We start from the raw sequence: 13,123 nt of genomic DNA, 5'->3' as shown, positions 1-13,123 counted from the left end.
CTGACCAAACATCTTTAAGCTGAGATGATCCCAGTTTTACATATTTTCCTTAGTGATGCAGTATTCTAAAAGTTCCCTAATATTGAATATTAAACCACTTTGCATTCCCTACAATGAATCCCACTAATTATTATGATATTTTATTGAATTATATTTAATAATCTGTTGAGGATTTTACATTTATCTTCATAAGAGGGTATTGATTATTCTCTTAGGTTAGGTTTTTATACTAATTTAATAAAATCACTCATAGCTTTCCATTACTGTCTACTCTGAAAGACAAAATATATGGAATTAGGTTCCCTTGAAAGTTTGAAATGCTTCACCCTAAAACTATCTGACTTGAAGTCATATTTGAAGATAATTTTAAATTTAATATAATCCATACTCTCACAGTTATGGTTACGCTCTCTTCTTTATTTCTTAAGTGCACTGTTTTATTTTTTAGAAAGTTGCTAATTTCATCAGAATTTTTCATTTCTTAGTATTGTGTTCTTTTTAATATTAATATTAGTATCCTCTTATAATTCCTTTCATATAATTTATCCTTCCATATACTTTATGTTTATTTGGGCTTTCTTTTTACTGAACAGATTTTTAAGTGACTGTGTTTTAGGTGGTGTGTTTTGTTTTTAAGAAATTACATTTTAGCTTTGTAAACTCTACTGATTTTTCATGTTGCTAATATTTCATTGGTTTTCTCTATGTGTTGTTCCCTCCTTTTTGTATCCTTTTGATTTAAAATTTTTAATTGAGTGCCTAGCACCTAAACTTTCTTTTAAACCATAATGAAATTTTTGTGTGTGTGAATTTTTCTATAAGAATATTTTGAGGTATCCCATAATTTTCTTTTGTGGTATTTTAATTTTACTTTTCTGGGGCCATAAAGAGTTATTTATAAGTGTGTGATATTTGTTTTATTTCAAGAATTCTAGGAGATTTTTATGCCTGTACAGTGTTTAATTTATAGCTCCATCATTTTGATAACTTATGGTTAAAGAGTCTGGGCTATAAAACAACTACTTTTTTGGAATTTTTTTGAGCCCTCTTGTAGCTCATTATATGACTGCTACAATGACTGTCTCATGTATGCTTGAAAAGGTGGGGGTTCCTGCCTACGTTCATAATGTCTAACAATTTAGGCTTCTTCATTTTATTTAATTTTTCAAATTTTCTGTCTCCTTATATGGAGGAGGGTGCAACATCCTTTTTCTATTAGGAACAATACAAGTAGATTAAACATTTCCAAATGCAACAATTGTATGTCTCTGCCTTTCTCCTAGCATACCTTATTTTGATGCTCTATTAATGCCTAGACTATTTTTTTCTCATTCTGTATTTTGCTCTCCAATTCCTTTTTTTTTTTGCTATGAACTGTCCTTTAGTTGACATTAATATTGTCACTACCTGTCATCGTTTTGTTTGCATATTTGTGATATTATCTTTGTACATTTTTCTTTTCTTATTACTCTTTTTGCTTATTTTTCCTTTCATTGTATAAATATCTTGATGATAGCATAACAGTAGAGTCAGAGAGGAAAGGATGGATGTGAGTGGCAGAGAAAAAGGTGCCCTGTTTTGCTGAGCAGATTCAGGGGATAAGAGGGGACTGATGAGGGATAAAGCAGGTTTTCAGCTTGGGTGGTTGGGAGCAGAGTGTAGCCTCAAAATGGGGGATATTAGGTTGGATGTAAGACAAGCTGAATTTGAGAGAGAGAACTGATGGGCTTCCTCCCTGTCCGTATGTGACACTGACCTCAGGTAAGCTGGCAATACAGCCAGTGGCTGGGCTGCATGTAGAATTGCAGTCATCCCTGAATTCGAGCTTAGATCCTCACCCACTGCTTTGGTGGCACTGATGGCATATCTCATTTCTTCGTAACTCAGTTTTTTTGTAAATCAAGACTAGTAAAACTTATTTAAAAATACTTCTGTAGAAGTGTTGAAGAGTATGCATGTGATAAACAATGTTTAAATGCTTGAGGGCCTTTTGAGTGCTTGCAGACAAACAAAGGCATTGTGATTGTGAAGTAGCGTTATTTTAGAATGAAAGTTCCGCCTTAAGTGTGTCTGATGAAGAGTTAAACTATTTTTGAAAATAGGACGTGTACAGCTTCATCTATGCAGTGAAATGCCATTTCCCACTGATTGGATCGAGCCTTTTCTCCTTAAGCCTTGCTTGCTTCTTCCAGTGCTCTGTGCTTGGCATGGTAACTAGGGACTTCTGCTCTCAGTGATAGGATGCTCCTGGCTATTTCTCCAGCTCGACTTTCCCACAGCTTCGCTCCTTCCATTCCCTGGCAGGGTGCGTGGTGTGTATTTTTAAGTGGTAGGATTTGGGGAAAGCAGTTCTGTGAAGAAGGAACGTGATAGACGGGGATGTAGAGCCGGAGAATCAGCTGGGGTTGCTAGCTTTTAATTGAAGTTTAGTTGGAGGTTCAATGAGGTGAGACTGTTATGACAGATTTCAAAACGTAATGATAGGAAATGGGCTGGGTTCATCAAAGTCAGAGTAAATACGGAGCAACGGCTCAGCAACTCAGCATGAAACAACAGCTACAAGCCCTCAAAAAAATATAGAGTAATTAAAATTTGCATCGTGCAGTCCTCCTTCTCAGTGGGTACCTTTCCAGGGAAAGCAATAACTTTATTGTGAAAAATATAAACACAAATTTAGAGATGTAAATTACATGCATGTTTTAATCTTGTTCATAAACACTGTAAGTTTTAAAACTGTAAATATAATCAAAGCACACAACTGCAGCTAATAGCAGATTTGAGAAAGACCTCAAGAAGTGAAAGGACCTCCAGTCTCCCCCAGCCCTTACCCCTTACCCACCCCAATCCTACCTGCCTATCCCCTTTTGTGTATTTGGAAAAGAAGAGGTGGGGTTCTGTCTTCCAATTTCAGGGGACACAAATGCTTGTCTCTAATCTGTTAATATCACAGGAGGGATGGTGGGTTTAACCCTTTCCACTTCCTCTCCTATCTCTTCTCCCTTTTGTCTATGCATGTGTTGTTGGAGGTTAGTAAGACACATGGGTGACTAAGTGTTGGATGATTTGCAGCATGGAAATTTACCCAGGTCTCTCCAAATTCTTTTATTTCCATACTTCAAGCATGACAGTGACCTTAAGTTGAGCCAGTTCTAAGGGTTGACCTTAGAAAGACAGTATGACATAGCAGAAAATTCACTGAACTGGTCTTAAATAAGTGAGTGTAAATTCTGTCTTAACTGCCTCTTCCTGCCAGAATGATTTTGGAAAAGTCTTTCACTTCTTTGGGCCACAGTTTCTCCATCTGTTAAAGTCACTGAGTTGGCCTAAAATGAGCTCTAAGGTCCCTTCCAATTCAAACTTTCTATAATTCTGTGTCTCATAGCCACCCACTGCAATCCAAATGGGGTCCTGGAGATTCAGATTCAACACGGTACCCTTTTTAGGTCCATAGGTGGTGTGCTCAGGAGTAAGAAACGTTCCAGAAAGTGCCCAAGGACTCACCATACTGTGATGTAAGGCCAGGGTTTCCGGAGACTGTTGAAAGTCCTTTGTCCCGGCTCCACTTCTGACACTTTCTCAGCTTTATAAGGGTCTCTCCCAGTAGGGAATGACCTGATATCTGTCCAGACCATCAAAACTCATGGTTGGAGCAGTCGTTGACATGACCCAATGTAGTAATCTTACACACTCCATCTACAGTGAAAAGAGAAGTATTTAAATAAGCAACTATACTCTGTGTCTCTCTCAGTGGGTTCCCTTTTTCAGAGTAAGATAGTGGAAATTTAAAGGATGATAGGAAGAGATATTCATCAGAGCAAACTGTCATTTATATAAATCCCTTCAAATGAAATTAAAGTGTGGTATTCAAGGGAAATACAGCTTTAAGGAATCAAACCCAAAGTTTAATTTGTAGAGTCTTTTTAGTATGGGTGAGTCTACCAGGTGAACATGGAGTGAAGTTTTTCTTGCTCAATGGTTTTAAGGTGGAAAATAGAAAGTGTATGAGAACTTAGCATTTGCTCCGCCAGTATGTAATATGGTAGGGAAAAATTGGGACTTGGAAGTAGAGTAAGTGAAGTGGTTATGAGTTTGAAGGCACACTTTTAATTGAGACCACTCATCCCCACCACTGAACTCCAAAAGAGATGATTCTAAACACCATTGAGCCCTGGCCTGACCCTGGCAGAGACTTTACCATACAGCCTTTGTGATGATTGCCTTAGGCTTCCCTGGAAAGGAAGTAGGTTTGGGGCAAGTTCCAAAAAGAGCTCTTTGATCCAGTTTGATTGGAGTATTAGAATACTGCAATTTCCAGAAACACCTAGGTGGCTCAATTGTTTAAGCATTTGACTCTCAATTTTGGCTCAGGTCATGATCTTAGGGTTGTGAGATCGAGCCTGTGTCGGGCTCCAAGCTGGGCATGGAGCCTGCTTAAGATTCTCTTTCTCCTTCTCCCTCTGCCCCACCCCCCACCCCTCTTGCTGTCTTTAAAAAAAAAAAAAAAAATAGGGAATGGTGAAGTTTCTAGAGCAGTCCTGGGATTAAGGGTGGCATTGGGGCTAGAAGGAGGGGCTTATGACATTGTGTCACCAAACTGGAACTTTTGGGGAAACAGGAGGGATGGATGTAATGAAATATTAGTAAAAGCATTTGGGTCTCCTAATCCTGTCATACTATGTAACACTGTTTTTCTTGATTTTAAGGATAGGCATGTATGTTGTGCTGAGGCACCATGAGCAAGAGTGGCTGTCTGTGCCTTAAATATTTTGTTATTAATCTTTAGTGATGGGACCAGTGTGGAGTAATTTATACAAAGATAATTTTCCTGTTTTAACTAAGACATACCAAATAATAAGGAAATATAATTCACCTAAAAATTCTCAAACTAATGGATTAAAGACCTAAATATAAAAACTAAAACCGTAAAACTCTTAAAAGAGAACATGAGCACATCTCTCAGAACCTTGGATTTAGCATTGGTTTCTTAGATATGATACCAAGAGCAAAGGAACAAAGAAAAAGAATAGAGTGAACTTCATCAAAATTAAAAATTCTGTACATCCATGAACTACCAAGGAAGTGAACATACAGCCCACAAAATGCAAGAAAATATGTGCAAATCATTTATCTGATAAGGGTCTAGGACACAGAATATATAAAGAACTCTTACAACAAACAATAAAGAAGACAAAAAACTCAATAAAAAAGTGGGCAAAGGACATTTTTTCAAAGAAGATATGCAAATGAGCAACATGCACTTGTAAAAATGCTCAGCATCAATAGTAATTAGGAACATGCATATCAAAACCACAATGAGATAACCATTTTTATACCAGTAGGATGGCTACTATCACAAATAAAACAATGCAAAACCAAAAATAACAAGTGTTTGTGAGGATACAGAGAAATTAGAACCTTCATACATTGCTGACGGGAATGTAAAATAGTATGGACAGGGTGGTATAACAGTTTGGCAATTCCTCAAGAAGGCTAAGCATAGAATTGCCATATGACCCACTATTTCAACTCCTAATTATATACCCAGAAGAACTGAAAGCAGGCATTCAAACAAAAACTTGTATATGGATGTTTGTAAAAGTACTATCATAATAGCCAAAGTGGAAATATCAAAATGTCCATCAACTAATGAATAGATTTTTTTAAATGTGGTATATCCACATAGTGGAATATTATTTGGTCATAAAAAAGGAATGAAATATGATACATGCTATGATATGGAGGAACTTGAAACCATTATCCTAAGTGAAACCAGCCAGCCAGACATAAAAGGCCACATATTATATGATCCCATTTACATAAAACATCCAGAATAGAAAGATCCATAGAAACAGAAAGTAGATTCGTGGGTACTAGGAGCTTGGGAGAGAGAAGAATGGGAAGTTCCTGTTCAGAGGGCATGAAAACTTCATTCAGCGTGATAAAAAAACTTTTAGAACTAGATAGTGGTGGCATTGTGACTATATTTAGTACCAGTAAATTATACACTTTAAAACTGTTAAAATGGCAAATTTCCTGTAATATATATTTTACCACACACGTGAGAAGTTCCTAAACCATATAAACCTTGTAGAAACCCTGGTAATAAAATACTTTTGACGAATGAGTTTAGGTTTGCTAAGGGATTAGATATATTTCAAGCACTGCTTTGGGACTGGGGGAAGCTTCTGGTAGTGAAAATGTGCATAACTGAGGGTCAGGAGCCCTGTGTTCTGGTCCAGGCACTGCTGTTATGTGGTGCAGGGTGAGTCATGTAAACTTTCAGGTTCTCAGGGGACTTGGACAAATTTTCTCAGTCATGTGTGGGACCTTTTCAGACTTCACATAACTTTATACACCCTGGCCCCTTCCCCAGTGTGAAGGGTAGAATATTTCAGACAAAAATGCTCTGATAACAGGTAACAGGGTAGCATGGTACACACAGGGTGGGGAGGGTACAAAGGTGTCTTCTTCCGTAAAGCCATTGCAATATTGCGAAGTCCTGAAGCTGATTGCGGTAGTCCTCCCATTCCCTAGACTAGAGGAAGAAGTTCATGTCTTCACATAGTGTGCACTAGCAGGCATTTACAGCACACGCCTAGGACTGTGTGAAGTACAGCTGAAAGATACAGAGCCCCTCAATTTGTGGAGTGTATGTTCTAGAGGGAGGAGATATCATTAAAGACTTAAGTACTGTATGAGGTGAGTACTCTGAAGAAGTAAATGATGCTGAGGCTTAGGGACGGCTGCTCTGAGGAAGTCATGAGTGACCTGTGATCTGCGAGGTGACTTAGAATTAAAAAGAAAACATGGAAAGGGGCAGATTGGCTTCCCTGGTGGGGAGAGCACTGTGAAGAGGATGGGAGAATGGGCTTGGAGAAGATGGTGAATACAGCCTTATTCTCGAATGCCATGCTGAGTTGTGGCCAACGTCACTGAATTAAAAGGCCAGGGGAAGTATCTCCCTGAGACCACCACGGGCACTTCTACCAGCAGCCGCCGCTTTCATGTCCCCACCATACCACTTCCTGCGCTCCGAGCTATGGAACCAGCAGTAACCACACAGACTCTGGAACTGAAAGTGCTCCCTGGTGTCGACTGCGACCCGAAGCCACCATTCCTCAGAGCCCTTAATATCTCCACAGCACAGGGCAGTGTGGGTCGCAGAACAAGTGGCTCTGGAGTGTGACACCCAGCATGCTGTGCGACTGTTGAGAGGATGTTTCTCCTTTTGGTCTTTCAGTTTTCGGCTCATCAAACCAGTAAATCTGGGCTTTGAGGATGGTGAAACTACCAGACTTCTACTTAGAAAGTGGGGACAGTCTTTTGCTTAAGCCTTAGCAGCCATTTTACTCGGCCAAGCCATTGCATGTGTTTGGTGGGTGAACTGGTCCCACTTTTGCAGCGGAAGCAGCATTTCCACATGTTGATGGAGCCTGGGGGTGTGGGGGACAGAGCTCACACCTGTTGCCAGTTGGCTACTGGCCTCCTAGGAGCCTGCCCTGCCTAGCAGGGATGCAACTGGGGGGCCCAGAGCTGACCTGGAGGTGTGTGCGGTGCTCCTGGCTGGCATGTCTGCTGTGCCACAGGGAAGGGGGCAGTCATAGCCTCCACTCAGGCTACCCTGTTAAGGAAAGGAGCTCATCACTAAGTCCCACATCAGGCACTCCCGGTCTAAACTCAAGTTTAGACACTTAGTGTACTCTCTTCTTTGTAACCATATAAATCTGTGCTATCAGGCTTATTTTTTTTTTTCCCTTTGCTTTCAGGAGAGTAGATCTGGAGACACAAACAGCTGTGTTGAAGAAATAATTCGGGTAAGGACTTTTTTTTTTTTTTTAAACAAATCTTACCAACTGGTTGGACGTAGATTCCAAATAGAACAAGGCATGTGGCTATGTTGTCAAAGGAGCCTATTTTCTGTTTCTTTTTTGACGCTTACCTTTTCTGAGGGCAATCATGGAAGTTGCCTAAATGCCACTTTATAAAAACATTGCTTCTTTTTGAAATCTAGGAGCTACCCATCAACCTGATGCCTTTGTACAGGCTGAGGTGACACTGTGTTAAAGTGATCGTCTGGGAGACAGAAGAACAGAGTTGAGATGAAAAATATGGTTGTGCACACATTAGATGCCCCCATTTATCACCCTCCTGTTTAGAAGCATCCTTTAATAGTCTGTACTTTCCACCCAGGCAAGGGTTGCCTTGTTATTCTTCTCCTAAACTTAATTAGAATCAGGAGCACTCTGACAAAGAGGTAATGCTCAGTGTCTGAAAATTTATTTTCACATTGTTTTGCATCTTAATGTGTTGCCAGTTACTTCCTGTAAGGCTGTCTTTTTCCTCCTCAAAATCTCTAGTAGATACCCTCCATGAACCAGTTTCACACTCAGATATACTTAGGTTGGGCTCTTCCGCCATATTAGTGTTTTCCTGAGTACTCAAACTTATAATCAGGATGTCATCTTCAACCCATATTTTTTCTTCACTCATATTTTTTCAGGGGAGTAACCTAATAATTTACATTCTCAGAGAACTGATATTATGCTGGGCAAAACACCAAGACAAATTAGACCAGATGGGATGGCAACTCCCTATAAAGAAAAAACGTTTATTTTAATATGTTTCTAACTTTTGGACATCCTACACACTTCTTGAATTGCTAGTGAGTGACAGTAATATAATTATTTGGTTTAAAAATTTGCATTTATCATCAAATTGTTTTCAGAGGCAGGGTTGGTTTTTTTTTTTTTTCCTTCCTTCCTGGAAAGCATTATTTCATAAATAAATCTTTTAACTCTCAAGTTGACCAAAATAAGGAATTGAAATTTGATCTGTTACGTTCATAATGATTTTTGTTTTTCTGGCAAAGATTTATATAGAAAACAGCTGTCATGAGTAGCTTCATTTCTGGCATTTAATATATGTTAAAATACATATTGTATTTTATATCTGTGTTGTCTCTAACCTGGGGCTTTGTTTCAGATTAAACAACAAATAGAGTAAAGTATTAATATAATTTTCCTGTTTCTCTTTTGACATACTTTCATGTTTAGAGTCCAAATATTCAGTGTTTAAGCCTTCTTAAGCACTGGTTTATTGGTTGTGGTGTTTATATAAGCAAAGTGGTAATACTGGAACACAACAAATCCCTCTTTGGTTTCCCAGTTTATAAGATCCTACCCATTCTTATCCTTTCTTCTCTTTTCTGAGGATATGGTAGAAATCCATCACCTGACCTTTCTTTTCTGTACTCTAAGCAGAGCCTGAAGTTTGAATAAGGGCTTGAGTAATTCACACAGCAAAATGGTATCATTGAGGTAACATAAAATTTCACCTTAAATACAAATAAATGCTGCAATCAAGAGTTTAAAGCATTTTTTTTTTTTTTTTCTCAAGAGAGCTGATCAAAGCCATATGCCCCCTGCTCCCACATCTACTTCCTGATACTGGCCCTAATATTCGCGGTGCTGTCACTGCCATGGCCCACTTTGAATCAGGCATGGAACAAAAGGGAAAGCCTGGACCAAGCAGATAATTGATTTGGAAACACATGCAAGGTTTAGGGCAATGGAAATGATGATTTCCTCAAAAGGCAGCTGAGCCCTCTCCAAGTTCTCATCTTCCCAGAGCCCATGAGGAGCGGTCCAGAGGGAAATGGTATAGGCTTAGTGGAAACAGAGGTGATGGTGGTGTCCAGCTGGGCCTTTTCTCTGCCCCCACCTGTCAGCCGGACATGTTAGTAGTAGTAGTTGGTACTGAGGGAACTCCTAGAGGATCACATCAGTGTTCCCAATTTTGCCCAGAATGTTTCCTTGGTTGTCCCCTGCCTCTCATACACCAGTCGTTTTCCAAGATTGTCTTTTTCTCTTGTCCTAAGCATTTCCTCTCCTCCAAGCACAAGCATGGGGCTCCTTCTCTGTGGTATTTATTGTGCATCTGCCACATTGGTCTTCCTCCCACACTGTGCCCCTAATGTCTGGAACTGAGAATTCATGATTTTGTAGAATGAATAAATGAATGAGTGAGTGAGTGAGTGAGTGAGTGAATGAAGGAATCCTCTAAGGGAGAATGAGTGATAGCTCACAAAGAGATTCCATTTGCTCTAAATCATGGACATGACTTATTGGTCTTTTTAGTACTGGGTTCCCATGGATAGTCTTTGTGGAGCCCAGTCTTCCTTATCACTTTCTCTCCCCTTGTGATCAGCTCATGTAAACCTGATATAGTCACAGTCACCAAGGTACTTGTTACTTAGAGCTATAACACTTAAGTGATGGCTCTTATTGTGGAGAATGAGCAGGTCATGAAGTTGCCTTAAAATAATGAAAATTGAGATACTCACTTAACAAGTGTTAGCATGCCCTTTCCATATGAGAGGTGCTGGGAAAATAATGGTGGGCCCAATAGACATGACCCTCTTGAAACCGGCCATGTGCTAGAAGGAATAGATACTAAGTTTTATTTTTTAGTCATTTATTTAGACATTTATTTATAAATGTCTAGTGTTAATTGTGACAAGTACTCAGGGTTCTATGAGAGCCCACCATAGGGCACATGACCTCAGCTAACGTCAAGAACAACGTCCCTGAGGAAGCAACATTTGGACTAATGGTTGGAGGATGAAAAGGAAATTGAAGTAAGGAGAAGAATATTGAGGCTGCAGGCAGAGAAACAGGAAGCGTTTGGCTAGTTAGGGACCCAGCAAGGACAGTGAGCCCAGAGTGGCTAGAGAGTAAGTGGCAAAAGCCAGGCAGGAAAAGCCAGGTATGGCTGTGCCTTCTCAGCCCTGTCCAAGATAAGCTTAGGGGGACCGTGAAGGACTATGAGCCAGAATGATGTGATCAGATTGGCCGTTTAGATACTCTACTCTGACTGCTAAGCAGAATGGATTGAGGGGAGGAGTGAGAGGCTGTTGCAGCTGGATAGATAGATGCTCGGTGGGGCACTAAAAGGTCTGGGAATATTAAGGGTGATGCTAGTTTGTGGGGGTGGGATGAAATCCTGCATTAATTTTTTTACATGTTGAATTTGAAGTACCTTTGAGACAGTCCAGGAAACATGGAGAATGTAGATGAGCATATATTGGTTTCAGGTTCAGAACAGAGGTCTAAGCAGCAGGCCAGCGTTTTTACTAATTAGCACATTGGTAATAAGATCACAGACATGGGTAAATTTGCCTGGAGAGAGACAAGAGACTGAGTAGCAATGAGAACCAAAATTCCAACACTTAAGGGCCAGGGAGAGTAAGATCCACTGGCCAATGAAAGGGAGAGGACACAACTGGAGAAGTTGAGGGATAATGTTGGTCATCAAAGGTCCTAGAAGTCAGGGAAAGAGGGTTTCAAGCTCAACAGTGCACAGCACTTCTGAGGGGAAAAGAGATACGAGGACTGAAAACCACTCCATGGACTGGACAACAAAAAACTCATCAGTGACTTTATTGAGTGCGGTTTCTGTGCAGTAGAGGAAGCAGCACCTGGACAAGACAGAATAGGAAGTCAGTGAGTCAAGAGACCTTTTGTGAGGAGAAGCCATAGTTTCCATTCAGGGCCTCTCCATTTGCAGTCAGCCCTGTAGGTAAGAACAAGTGCCAAAGGATGGAGAGCTAACATTTATGGAGTATTCATTACAGATGAGGGACTGTTCTCCGTTTCCTGCATGTATAAGCTCCTTTAACCATCACAGATCCCTCATGAGGCAGGCGCTGTTAACATCCCCATTTTACAGACAAAGAAATCGAAACAGCTTGCCCAAGGTCACACAACTAGAAAGTGGTAGAGCTGGGATTTTAACAAGCACCGTCTGGCCCCAGCACCCTCTCTATCTTCTCTACTAAGCTATCGTATTAAATGAAGAAATCCCCCTGGTGCAATAATGAAACCACTCGGGCATTTTGCCGTGAAAGGGAGGTTTCCCATTTCCATGTGTTTATGGTTTGGAAGTGCCAGATCATGCATTTGTGCACTTGAACTCACAGAGGTTTTATGGCCAATGTTATCAACTTCATCTTTAAGCTTCTTTTTCCTCTACCCTCTCTTATTTTTGCTGAGGTGACTGTTTTCAAGTCATTTGAATATTACATTATATTCTAAAGTGTAATTATTTTTTACTCTTACTCAGAGGATTCTAATCCTGGGACCTAATAAATCTGTGTATTATTGCAAAATTCAGTTAACCGAGGGAGAAATTACAACCGAGTTCTGTGAAGATGGGCAATAAGAGCTAGGAGCCCTCATGGCTGACATATGTTTGTAACAGACAGTTTTGTAAGTTACACTATATTTCATTCTTAAAGGTTCCAGTGCTGTAATACTTAGGTGCTTTTCGTAGCATTATCCATTAACGTAGAATGGCATTAACATTTGTTCAGCAAATAAAATCCGTTTACAACTTAATGGGGTTGTGCAGGGCTAGAATCTAGCATGCACAAATTTTATGCAAGACAGCTTTAGATAGCAGTAGTTGAGGGGCACTACTCATAGCGTAGTGAGCCTTCCTAATAAGAGACTAGTGTTGGAGATCCTGGTTTGGACTTAAAGGATGTAGTTAAAGATAATTTCAGTGTGACATCTGAGCAGATTATCTTCTTGGTTTTAACCTTTAGTCACTAATTTAATTCCAATTTCCCTATGAAATATTTAGAGTGAATATTTACATACAGTTGCATTTCTCTTGATAGGAAGGGGGTAACTCGTACTTGTTTAAATTCTGGGGGCCCAAATCAGTTTCCTGATATTACAATTGAACAGACTTACAACAAATGAAGGAACTCTTTTCCTAGATACTTAGCCTGCTGGATAAGATTTTTGGTTTTGATTCTGGGAGATCTGTGAGTGAGGAGAGCGTTTAAAGCACCACCATATGAAGTGTCCATTATTATGGCTCCCTCACTGTTCAGACCTGCATGGTAGGCCAAGACAAACCTTGTGCTTAAATGTCTACATGCTCCTTAACCCAAAGGAAATTATGTTAACCAGTTTATAGAGAAAATAGAGGACAAAGAGACAACTTGTTTTAAGTGACCTGTTTGGGTCATTTGCAGAGATGAACCTCAGTCACATCTCCCCTGCTTCAGACCCAACAGGCTTTTTCGAGCTCACACTCATTCCTTTATCAATTATTT

General features: G+C 39.9%; 1 protein-coding gene across 3 annotated transcripts in view; it reads left to right on the top strand.

Annotated features, from left to right (window-relative positions):
• AFF3 (ALF transcription elongation factor 3) overlaps window positions 1-13,123 on the top strand; it is a 543,761-nt gene that overhangs the window by 246,023 nt on the left and 284,615 nt on the right. For all 3 annotated transcript variants that reach the window (XM_047745267.1, XM_047745265.1, XM_047745266.1), the window contains one exon: window positions 7,767-7,814. In XM_047745267.1, coding sequence (XP_047601223.1) covers window positions 7,767-7,814 — 48 coding nt within the window. The remainder of the gene's footprint in view (window positions 1-7,766; window positions 7,815-13,123) is intronic.

This window comes from Lutra lutra, chromosome 9 (assembly GCF_902655055.1).
Source record: "Lutra lutra chromosome 9, mLutLut1.2, whole genome shotgun sequence".
Classification (NCBI taxonomy): domain Eukaryota; kingdom Metazoa; phylum Chordata; class Mammalia; order Carnivora; family Mustelidae; genus Lutra; species Lutra lutra.
Note: the sequence above shows the minus strand (reverse complement) of the source record. Positions and strands in the feature narration are given on the sequence as shown.